The sequence below is a fragment of the Limulus polyphemus genome, unplaced genomic scaffold (assembly GCF_000517525.1).
Source record: "Limulus polyphemus unplaced genomic scaffold, Limulus_polyphemus-2.1.2 Scaffold5189, whole genome shotgun sequence".
Taxonomy (NCBI): domain Eukaryota; kingdom Metazoa; phylum Arthropoda; class Merostomata; order Xiphosura; family Limulidae; genus Limulus; species Limulus polyphemus.
Window position 1 is genome coordinate 1 of NW_013670799.1, and position 13,280 is coordinate 13,280.

General features: G+C 29.3%; 1 protein-coding gene across 1 annotated transcript in view; it reads left to right on the forward strand.

Moving 5' to 3' along the window:
* Positions 1-876: 876 nt before the first annotated feature.
* LOC106472247 (muscle calcium channel subunit alpha-1-like) overlaps positions 877-13,280 on the forward strand; it is a 58,717-nt gene continuing 46,313 nt past the window's right edge. The window contains exons 1-9 of the mRNA XM_022400846.1: positions 877-903; positions 2,755-2,802; positions 3,229-3,334; positions 4,418-4,578; positions 6,298-6,523; positions 8,491-8,701; positions 9,873-9,993; positions 11,041-11,117; positions 11,702-11,913. Of these exons, the coding sequence (XP_022256554.1) occupies positions 6,309-6,523; positions 8,491-8,701; positions 9,873-9,993; positions 11,041-11,117; positions 11,702-11,913 (836 nt within the window). The 5' untranslated portion in view covers positions 877-903; positions 2,755-2,802; positions 3,229-3,334; positions 4,418-4,578; positions 6,298-6,308. The remainder of the gene's footprint in view (positions 904-2,754; positions 2,803-3,228; positions 3,335-4,417; positions 4,579-6,297; positions 6,524-8,490; positions 8,702-9,872; positions 9,994-11,040; positions 11,118-11,701; positions 11,914-13,280) is intronic.

The window sequence follows — 13,280 nt, forward strand, 5'->3', positions numbered from 1 at the left end:
CATGTTAAAGCTAAATTACAGAGATGTTAAAGCCACATTACAGAGATGTTATAGCCATGTTACAGATATGTTAAAGCTAAGTTACAGACATGTTAAAGCCATGTTACAGAGATGTTATAGCCATGTTACAGATATGTTAAAGCTAAGTTACAGATATATTAAAGCCATGTGACAAAGAAAGAAAAACCAGCTACTAGTGATAGTTTAGTTATGACAAACTGGAAAATGATTAACAGAGTGCAGTGGTATTAAGTATTCTTACTTAACCATGTGTAGCAAATCTTATATTAAGTAGAAAAACACACGGAGAGTTTAAACCTCACCTTGCTGCGTTTGTGTGTGTATGTATGTGTTATAAAATGTGGAGAACTATAAAGATATTTTACCACAATCCAATAAAATTGATCATTAAGTCTCACAGTTGTGTATTGTGTGTTACAAATAAGTAAATTGGATGTCATTGTTGTGCTCAGACGAATTTGAAATTTTATTGAATCTCAACATTTATAAAACATTATAGATTACAAATTAACAGAACAAATATGTAAGAAAAATTTTCATAATCATTTGTCAATTAGCTTTAAATGTAGTTGTTTGTAAATACTTAAACTTATTATTGAAACTTGCAAATTTATGGATGATTTACTTCACCAGTTTTGTTTTTAATTTAACATTACAGAGCTTGCAAGTTTTTTTAAAGATCCTAGGTATCAAAATATTTGTAGAGAATATGAATAGGTTAAATTTTGTTGAAGAGCTGCTGTATTCTTGTGTTTCTCCTAATAAGAGAGTTTTCGAAAGAAAGAGAAAAGGCTAAGGCAAGAGGAGATTTTCATAAACTTCGAGAAAAGCAACAAATAGAAGAAGATCTTCGAGGATATTTGGATTGGATTACTCAGGCTGGTTAGTCATTGGACAAATTATTTACCTATCAGAAGTTGTTTTTCTTTTCTGTTCTGTTTGAAATAAGCCCGGCATGGCCAGGTGGTTAGGGTGCTCGACTCACAATCTGCGGATTGCGGGTTCGATTCCCCGTCACACCTAACATGCTAGCCCTTTCAGCCATGGGGGCGTTATAATGTGACGGTCAATCCCACTATTCGTTAGAAGAGTGGGATTAGAGTTGGCAGTGGGTGGTGATGACTAGCTGCCTTCCCTCTATTCTTACACTGCTAAATTAGGGATGGCTAGCGCAGATAGCCCTCGTGTAGCTTTGTGCGAAATTCATAACAAACAAAGAAACAAACAATTTGAACTTTACCATTTTTTATAAGTTGGTTCAAAGCCGCAATATATGTTTTGTACAGTTGAAACCTCGAGATTGATTACAATAAAACTTTTGTTGAATAGCTGAATTTTATTCCTATGATGTATGATAAATTTTATTTTTTGTGTGTAGATGAATTACTGCACCAATTAGAATTTTACAGTTGTTATAATCTAACATTTTAACCCTTTTGTAAATAAAATACACTGAAATGAGAAGAATAGCAAAGTATTACTTATAATGTTCTTGGATATTGAACAAATGCACTTAAGAAGAGTAGTCTTCCAGTTTTGTACTAGTAAATGTAGGTATCGGGAGTGATAAAACATGAAATAAAAACACTGAATATGCAGCAGAATTTTGTTTTTGTCAAATGAAACCAAAGTGTTTTATGTAGAAAAGTTATTTAATTTTAGGTTGTAGTTTATATAATATTTATAGTTACTAGTAACAGTTTAGCTTAAGCTTTCAAAGCTTGGTATGTAGCTAACTTTAATATGATATTTGCTGAGGTCAGTATGGTATGTAGTTGAGTTCAATATAGTATGTAGTTTAGGTTAATAACTTCTGAACTTTAGACAAGTAATAATTTATTGTTGCCTTGCATTATTATAATTAAGTAAAGAATCTTTTACTGGAAAAGGAATGAATTAACATAGTTAATGATATAAACACTCACAGCTGATTCAACATCTGGTGTAAATATTGTAAGTAAAGAACCAGTTATTAAAAACACAGTTGATGATATAAACACTCACAGCTGATTCAACATCTGGTGTAAATATTGTAAGTAAAGAACCAGTTATTAAAAACATAGTTAATGATATAAACACTCACAGCTGATTCAACATCTGGTGTAAATATTGTAAGTAAAGAACCAGTTATCAAAAAAATACATGAATAATACGGACATGAGCTGGTTCAGCATCCAGTACATCTCCATCCATTGAATGAATTGTTATGTATCAGACATTTTGTTTTATAAATATTTTTGATGTATTGAAACACACGTTTTTGTAAATTTATATCTATGTATTTTTTTTTACTCAATGCGCTATCAATTTTAATTTGAATAATGAAAAGTAAAGTCACATTTTCATTAAAACTTCACTTATGGAGTATTCAAGCCCTTTATAACTCACCATCTACTAACTGAAATTGATTTGGGTGTCTTAGTAATATTATGGCATAGTGACTAATTTGGTATTCGGTATTATAAAATGGACTAACTTTACTGTATATTTACATATTTTTACTATATATATATATATATTTAGATTTACATATTTTTACTGTATATTTACATATTTTTACTATATATATATATTTAGATTTACATATTTTTACTGTATATTTACATATTTTTACTATATATATATTTAGATTTACATATTTTTACTGTATATATATTTAGATTTACATATTTTTACTGTATATTTACATATTTTTACTGTATATTTACATATTTTTACTGTATATATTTATAGAGGATATAGAACCAGATGATAAGGAAGAAAGTGAAGATTCAAGGCATGGTAAATAATTTTATTGTTGCCCATTTCTGATAATTAAAGTAATAATTGTGTATAAACAAGCAACAGCAAAAATTCAAACAGCGCAGATAGCCCTCGTGTAGCTTTGCGCGAAATTAAAAAACAAACAATCAAAGCTTCTCTAATATGAAGGAAATGTAGTTGCTTTTGTTGCTGTATTTATTGGTTCTCGTATTTTGTGTCAAAAGTTTCCAAAAGAGCATATTTTTTCTTAGTAAATAACTTATAGAGAAACCTGTGTAAGAAAAAGTAAATAAGGAACGTAATTTTATTGAGGCAAGTGATCTTTACATATGTTGTATATTTAATGGATACACATTTGTTTATATTTAAAAACAAAACAAAATGCTTATTGTGGTCCATAGAACAGTAGGCAGTTTGTAATGAAATGTTTTTATATCTATACAGATGTTTATGTAACCAAGGAGAATGATGTAGATGCTGGAGATAAAGTAGAAGGGGAAAGAACCAGTGTTGAAAATCTAAAATCTGCTACTTGGTGGGCAACTAAAAGGTTTGTACCTTCAAAGAAGTATCGGTGACTAGATTAAAACAGTGAATGCAAAATATATTACAGTACATATGGATGTTTGGATGAAAAGTGAAAACAATAAATTAATATATAACTAATTTTTAAAGTGAGCTAACTTGTGCTATAAATTTTCGTGTGTTTACTCATTTCTGTCCCAGATAATTCCAGGTGGTATCGAACATCTATCTAACTGTGACTAAATTTGAGATGGCTCTTTAAATATTTTTCTTACTTTCTAGCTGAGAATGTTACAGCCACTAATCGCTTATACTTTGAAATAATACACTGTATGCATTAGGTTGACAGCAAGATATGGTAAGTTCTAAAATAAAAATTTTATTTACTGATAACTAGATCATCAGTTACAATATCATCATATGGATTAAACTACGTACTTAGACGGAAACTAATAGTTAAGCTGGCCTAGTCAATTAAATATACTTTTTTTACATATTTACTTCTAAAGATTAGAATGCATTATTTCATCAGGTGTGCACTCCTGCTGTTAGTGATATTTATGGCCATAATTCCAATAATATCTCACGAGGTTCAGCCAGCGTAGGATATTATGTTAGTCTTAAATACAGTAAAGATTCTAGGCTAACAATGTAAAACAACTTTTTACAATAAAATATAACAATAACTGGCAATTGAAAATTAAAAGTAATCACATTTGAGATACTAACTAATATAACCAGTATTATTAATGAAAGCAACAACAGATAAACAAAATAGCATACGTTACTTAAGGAACACACAAACACTATATCTTGTTTCGAACTGTAGTCGTTGATGTATGTGTGTTTGGAATGTGATGCAGAGTTACAGTCTGTGATGGGTTTCAAACATGAATATGTGAATAATTGTGTGTGTGTTTTAGGATTCATAAATCCTACTGACACATATTTCAGAATAATGACTTTCTGCTAATAAATATTTTTTAGATTACTGACGAGAAAGTAAGAACTTGCCTGTGCATATCTTAGCTCTAATGTTTTAAATGTTGAATTTGTTGTTTTAGGTAACAGTAAATTGGAATTTAAACTTGATTTTTTAAAATTTCAGTAAGCAGTTTGCGAAGCAGAACAGGAGACTGAGAAGAGCTTGTCGAAAGGGAGTGAAATCGCAGGCCTTCTACTGGATTGTCATTATTCTAGTTTTCTTCAACACCTTTACACTGGCTTCAGAACACTACCAACAACCAGCATGGCTTGATCATTTCCAAGGTCCTGAAAACCTGTGTTATATATCTTCTGTACAGAACTAGAACTAATCGAAGAATACAGATATCTGTGTTAATATATCTTCAGTACAGAACTAGAACTAATCGAAGAATACAGATATCTGTGTTAATATATCTTCTGTACAGAACCAACCGAAGAATACAGATATCTGTGTTAATATATCTTCTGTATAGAACTAACTGAAGAATGCAGATAGCTGTGTTAATATATCTTCTGTACAGAACTAGAACTAACTGAAGAATACAAATATCTGTGTTAATATACCTTCTGTACAGAACTAACTGAAGAATACAGATATCTGTGTTAATATATCTTCTGTATAGAACTAACTGAAGAACATAGATATCTAACACCTGTGTTGATATGTCTTCTGTATAGAACTAACTGAAGAACATAGATATCTAACACCTGTGTTGATATATCTTCTGTATAGTACTAACTGAAGAACATAGATATTTAACACCTGTGTTGATATATCTTCTGTATAGAACTAACTGAAGAACATAGATATCTAACACCTGTGTTAATATATCTTCTGTATAGAACTAACTGAAGAACATAGATATCTAACACCTGTATTAATATATCTTCTGTATAGTACTAACTGAAGAACATAGATATTTAACACCTGTGTTGATATATCTTCTGTATAGAACTAACTGAAGAACATAGATATCTAACACCTGTGTTGATATAACTTCTGTATAGAACTAACTGAAGAATATAGATATATATTAACACAAATTGTTATAGTATGAACTGGATTGTAAATATCATTTCTAATTCTGACTTGGAAACAACTGTTATGGTGTAAACTGGGTTGTTAATTTCTAATTCTGGTTTTTGCCTCGAATCTACACAGACGTTTTTAATGTTACTTGTGTTTTTCAGTTTTATTACAAATGATTGTAACACTTAGTCCAGAATCTCCAGCAAATCATTACAGGTTTGAGAATCCTACATCAGCATCAGATAATAAAACAAAGATTAGGCTTATGAATGAAATTTGGAGTTAATGTAGAATACTGAAACATGATGACATCAACATGATGACATCAAGATCATCGGTAGTGAAACTGAGGAAATAGATGTTTTTTTTATTAAATATGAAAGATAGTGTATGTATTTTACCCAGTTTTATAAAGACGTAGAGTTAATGTAGAATACTGAAACATGATGACATCAAGATGGTGACATCAACATGGTGACATCAAGATCATCGGTAGTGAAACTGAGGAAATAGATGTTTTTTTTTATTAAATATGAAAGATAGTGTATGTATTTTACCCAGTTTTATAAAGACGTAGAGTTAATGTAGAATACTGAAACATGATGACATCAAGATGGTGACATCAACATGGTGACATCAAGATCATCGGTAGTGAAACTGAGGAAATAGATGTTTTTTTTTTATTAAATATGAAAGATAGTGTATGTATTTTACCCAGTTTTATAAAGACGTAGAACATGTACAATATTTTTTTTAAAGTTTCCGTAGAACTATATTGGTTGAATACAAATATGTACAGGTAAAACTTTTGGTTTAGTATATTTTATTTCCTACATTAAAATTGGCTGATTAATAATCTTTAAGTTTTGGCTCCTTTTGAATTGTTTATAGATTACTGTGTTTCAAAACAATTTAGATCCTCAGTCTATTTTTTATGTTTGTTAACTACTTTCTCTTTATTTTAATTTCAGAGGTTTCCAACATGTTTTTTGTGGTGCTGTTTAGTGTAGAAATGCTTCTGAAGATGTATAGCTTGGGCTTTCAAGGCTACTTTGTCTCCCTTTTCAACCGTTTCGACTGCTTCGTGGTGATAAGCTCAATCATGGAGATGGTTTTAACGTACACTGACGTCATGCCACCTCTGGGAGTTTCTGTATTGAGATGTGTTAGGCTATTGAGAATCTTCAAAGTGACCAAGTAAAAGTTTTTACCTTTGTTATACGCACAAACTGGAGTTTATTACAAGACATTTCTATTAAAGTAAATAAAATAACGACCTATATCTCCAATTTAGGTTTAACTGGATTAATGAACTTGTAGGATATCGGTATCTCCTGATAAAGGTGTAATAGTTAAATATTGAGTTAATAAAGATACATTCTGGATATATAGGTTGCTGTTTCATTTCCCTTAAGAGTTTTTATTGTTTCTCTCCTAAATTTTCTCTTCTTAAATAAAGTTGAATTCTGATTTTTGATTGAGACTTTCATTAATGTATTCTTTTTGTGTTGTTAGAAGAAATAAAATTAGTTTCTTTTTCAAGATTTTATAGTTTTGTACATCAGTGGCCTATTAATTTTATTGTCAGTTTTACAATAAAAATACTGTAAATATGTGCTATCATTGTTAATCAGAAATTACACTGAATATTAATTAACTTGTAATCAGTACAAGCTATCTACTTAAATCAAACTAAGAAATCAATCTGGTAATGAGTACAGCTAATGAAGTATACTTTTCTTTCGTATTTTACATTAAGTTTTTAAAGAAAATTTAATTTAAGAATATTATACTAAGTTCTTACACTTTAAAAAATATTACGTTCTTACTTACAAATAATATTAGTTTCAAGTGGTGTGAGTAACCAGGAGTTAAGAAAAAAAAGAGCTAATAGATAGTAAAATTATGTTAATATATGCCATCATTGTTAATTAGGAACTATTTTGAATATTAAGCTTATGTGGTTTAAGAAACCAGGAGTCAAAAACAAAGCTAATAACTAGTAAAATACCATTACAACCCAAGCATTCTACCAGCATGTTTAACTGTATAAATGATTTAACTAGTGATTGTATATAATTTGTTTATTTGTTTTGAATTTCACACAAAACTACTAGAAAGATATGTGTACTAGTACTAGCCGTCCCTAATTTTGAAATGGTAGTCTAGAGGGAAGGCAGCTAGTCAACACCACTCACCATCAACTTTTGGGCTACTCTTTTACCAGTGAATAGTGGGATTAACTGTCATATTATAATGCCCCCATAGCTGAAAGTACAAGCATGTTTGGGAACAAGATTTGAATCTGTAAGATTGTGAGTCAAGTGCCTCAACCACCAGGCCATGCTGGACTAACTATAGATAGTAAAAATAAAAGAGAAATTAAAATATTCTGTAGAAATCTTAAAAAACTAAAAAAAAAAATACTAATTGTACAAGCTTGTGTGAAAACGTAGATTGGTAAAGGAAGAACATTATTGTCTTTCATTATTCATCAACATTTTAAAAATGTGAAATTTTACTTGTAGAAATTGGACATACATAAGTTAATTTAACAATTAAAAAGAGTAGTATTAATAAAGTTTTTTAAATTGAATAGTAGAAATTTAAGAAACTTATCACACTATTGCAGGAACCCATGAAATGGCTTTTGAGTACCATTTTAAGCTTGAATTGTTTTGCCCCCCCTCCCTCCCAGTGGGTCAATGGTGTAAGTTTATCGACTTATGATGCTAAAATCAGGGTTTTGATTCCCCCACAGCCCACAGGCCTCCCAGTGGTAAGTCTGAAGGCTTATGATGAACACAACACCGAAAACCCATTATCTAGCTTTCTGCTTAACGTAAAAGAAAGAAACAAACAAGATCATTTACCCGTGGCGGACAGAGTGTAGATAGCCCCATGTGTAGCTTTGTGCTAAAAAACAACAACAACAGAGCATTTTGTTATAAGTCCTGTTTTTGACTTGTTAGCAAGATGCTAATTTAAAATTTTTATTACATTTGTAAATAATATTTTCTGAGTTTTAAACGGCCTAGCATAAATGAACAACTGAATTTTTTATTGTAATGTTTTCAAGTAGAGTTGGTATATTTCTAAAATATTCTTGTTATTACTTTAGTCACTAATGTTTATATGAATAACCAGCTAATTCTTGTGTTTAGATACTGGGCCTCTTTAAGAAACCTGGTAGCATCCCTCATCAACTCCATGCGTTCCATTGCAAGTTTATTGTTGCTCCTGTTCCTATTCATCGTCATCTTTGCACTCTTGGGTATGCAGGTTTTTGGCGGAAAGTTTAACTTTGCAGAAACAGAGGAGAAACCACGCAGCAATTTTGATTCCTTTTGGCAGTCATTGCTTACGGTATTTCAGGTAAAGTTCAGCTTTTGCATACGGATTATCACGTTATTTGTGAAAATGTGCCAGACTAAAACCTTGTCCATTGTAAAAGTTTTGGACTGGTTTCATGAATTACTTTAATCCATCCACTGTTGGTTAGATATCTTGGTGTACATTTTAAACAACACATATAATAAAACAAATCCATCATCATTTAAACTCTTGTCACTAGTATTTTAAACTAAACTTTGGAAACCAACCTTTACTTTATTTTGTTTTATCTATTGTGATATAAATGTTCATCTGCTTTATTTCTTGTTATACTTATACATATTCTGTATGCGTTCAAAGTGTATCCATTTGTACAATTTATATCTATATAGGGCCAGGTGGGACCTAATTCTGCAAGCCAGACTGTGAAATCAAGGGTTCATATCCTGTTGCTGCAACATTGTGCTTTTCATTTTAGGACCACTAGTTAATCATAAGTGTGATGGTCAAATCCCACTATTAAAATAACCAAAGAGTTGGCAGTGGGTGCTGTTGGCTAGCTTCTGTCTAGTTTATCAGCTCAAACTTAGGGGCGGTTATTATAGATAGCCTTATGCAGTTTTGTTTGACTCTCTGAAACAAACACAAAAAATCTATATATTTATGATTATTTCAGAAACAGTATTTTTTGAAATAAATTTTTATATATACATTCAAAAGTTCATATATAGATTAGAGAAACGATTGGAAAAATGACTCTCTGAGCTTCTCCTAGATCAGACTTACAGCTATTCTAATTTACAATTGTTAAATTCTCCCCACTCAAGTCAACCCATGTTTTAATCACAGACAGCTTTGATTCATACAGTTTTTACTGCCTCAGCAATGTGCAAAAACTATCCCAAGCTACAAATAACTATCGGCATAATTATTTTCTTTGAACCTTTCTGTACCCTAAATAAATTTGATATTTCAGTTAGTTTTATTAAAACTTCTTATGTGTTGTATTCATTTTATAAAAAAACAAAACAGGATTATTATTTTATTTGAAAATTTGAATGTAACTTGTATTAATTATATGTTTATTTCTTTAAGTAATAATAATATAACTTTTTTTAAAAATAAAAATCAAGTTGATAGCCTAGTTTTTTTTAATACACTAGTAAATTCATTTATTTATCTTTGCATATTTTTTTCGAAAATGTTTTTTTAGATTCTCACTGGTGAAGACTGGAATGTTGTGATGTATCATGGTATTAATGCATATGGTGGGGTTAGCTCTATTGGTATTCTGGCTTGCATATATTTCATAATTCTTTTCATTTGTGGTAACTGTATCCTTTCTTGTTCAAAAAAGATTCTCTGACAGTTCATTCATAATTTAGTGGTGATTTAAACTAATTCATGTTTTTTACTTGATCTTGTACTTTGTTGTGCACTTTGATGGTGAGGAAATATAAAATAGGATAGGATAATACAATCACAATGAATTAGATTTTAAGTGCAAAATAAATAATTATATCATAACTAATTAGGTTTTAAGTGAAAAATAAATATTAGATAATAATTAATTAATTTTTAAGTGTAAGATATATAATTAATATATCATAATGAATCAGATTTTAAGTATAAGATATATAATTAATATATCATAATGAATCAGATTTTAAATGTATAAATAGATAATTAATATATCATAATGATTAGATTTTAAGTGTAAGATATATAATTAATATATCACAATGAATTAGATTTTAAATGTAAAATATATAATTAATATATCATAATGAATCAGATTTTAAGTATAAGGTATATAATTAATATATCATAATGAATCAGATTTTAAGTATAAGATATATAATTAATATATCATAATGAATCAGATTTTAAGTATAAGATATATAATTAATGTATCATAATGAATCAGATTTTAAGTATAAGATATATAATTAATATATCATAATGAATCAGATTTTAAGTGTAAGATATATAATTAATATATCATAATGAATCAGATTTTAAGTACAAGATATATAGTTAATACATCATAATGAATCAGATTTTAAGTGTAAGATATATAATTAATATATCATAAGGAATCAGATTTTAAGTGTAAGATATATTTTAAGTGTTAACATATATTGAATTCAATCTCAAGAGTAAAATGTATATGCTGAAATAGATTTCATAATTCAACATTCATTCCCCCTAGTGGCTCAGCAATGAGTCTATGGGCTTCCTTAAAATTGAGTTTCGATTCCTATGGTGGGCAGAAAAGATAATTCTTTGTTTTATTTTGTGCTTAACAACAAAACAAACAAAAACCAATAATTCTGTTTTTCTTTGGTAGAAGCACAAACTTTTCTTAATGAATTGTTCAGACATTCTGTTAAACGTATTCTTGGCTATTGCTGTGGACAACTTGGCTGATGCAGAAAGTCTGACTGCAATTGATAAGGTAGCTTTTCAAAACAAAATTAACTTTTTTTGCTACTTTTCATGAAAAATATGACAAACTTGTGTTAACTAGATATATATGTATGTATCAAGTCATCTCGTAATTAACACAAATCAATATTTTTGTACTCAGAACTGTTTACATATGAAAATTTAGTTTTTTTAAATCCATGTAATCTAATTATTTGAACAATAAATCATATTTGAATACACCATATCATTTCAATCTAATTGTTGCAAAATCACAAAATTACACAGAATTGTAAGTACGTATAGAAATTAAACAACTAACACAACTTCAAGTTAGTTATTGAAATATACATGACTATCCAGTTAACGCAGTTTAGATTTAGTTGTTTTAAATATACATAAATACACAATTTCAAATTAGTTGCAGAAATGTGCATGAATACACGATTAATACAATTAAAATTCAATTTTTTAGATTACATTAAGACAAATTTAACACAGTTTCAAGTCATTTACATAATAGAACATGAATAGACGATATCGTTTCATATTTGACTATATATAAAAAAGATAATGGAATTGTAGAATAGAGTTTGTTGTTATATTTCTATGAAGGAAGATGAGGGGGAAGGAGCTGAAGAGCAGGTAGAGGATGTTGTTGAGAGTAAAGAGGCAGAAGAAGAAAAGCCAGTAGAAAAGAAGAAGAGAAAAAAGAGAAAGAGGAAGAAAAAGAAAAAATTGATAGATGAAGAAGTAGACAAAGAAGAGATGGAACAACTTGATAAAGTTGACACTTTGCAACTGAACCATGCTCCTCACATCAGAGCGTATGTTCTCATTACTTACCTGCTTTTGTATAAAACGTTCTTTTTATTCACAAAGGTTGTAAAATGTTTGGGTCACAATAACAAATTCTGATTCAAACTGATTTGATCTACATGGCTGAAATTGTAGGTACTCAATAAATGGGGGGAAAGCAAACTCAGGTACGAAACGTTTATGAAATTCTTACATTTTATAAATCATCTATATAATCTGTAGAGTTTGGTTACGTCAGTATTATATATATGTACGTTAGAGAGAGGGAAAGAGGATTGATTCCAAAACATTTGAGGGAAATATTCAAGATGCACTTAGAGTTGTTATTTGGCTTAAATCAAAACGATACCAAGATTTTATATCCTACATCTTCTCCGTGACGTTATCTGTGAATACACAGTCAAGGTCGTTTGTTGATGAGTGTACAGTTAAATGTCTCATTAAAATTTGTGAGCAGTTTATGCTCATTCCCGATTTGTTTTTAAATCTTCGTGGATAATATGATCTTTCGTTTCTCTTCTTCACTTGTCTTTTCGTATAAATAGATTAGAAAAATATCTATATCACATAAATGTATGCTACGAGATTGTTTGTAGATTGCATAATTTGTTTTCTGTAACTATAATGATAAACCGTAACATTTGCTTGTCATGAACAATTAAATAGCGACATTACTTGTGATTTTAGTAACTTCTACTTGCTGGTAATAAACATAAATATTAAATTCTACACGTAACAAAAATTGACAACAAATAGTTTTAAAATGAAGAATTATATTCTTTTAAGAGTAATTAATTATTTCTTGAAATTATTGCATTTTATTCATAAAATTGTGTGTGATGTATTCAGAAATACAAAATATAATTCCTATTTTTTGTCCTTTTTTGTATATTTTATATAAACCTGTTTATCGAAACACATTTTTTTCTACCTTAATGTTGTAAATACAGATCTATAATTTATGTCCTTAAGAAATATTGATCTATAAATACATATTGCATATAAAATGTTTCTATAATTATTATTACTAAAAGTTGATTTGGCAGAATAAGTTAGTAAGTTTCAAAATAATTCATTATCTTCAAAGTGCTTTCATATATTTTTTTTAAATTATAAATAAATGATTAAAAACATCATTTTAAATTTGCACAATAAAAATTTTATTGAAGCCGTACGGCTTCCACTTTAAAATATCGCTTTACAAGTACGTGTTTCGACGTGATCTACGTCATCCGCAGGAGTAGCTTACAAGACCAGTAATACGATAAGGGGGAAAGTATAAAATAGTCTTGTAAGTTACTCCTGAGGATGACGTAGATCACGTCGAAACACGTACTTGTAAAGCGATATTTTAAAGTGGAAGCCGTACGGCTTC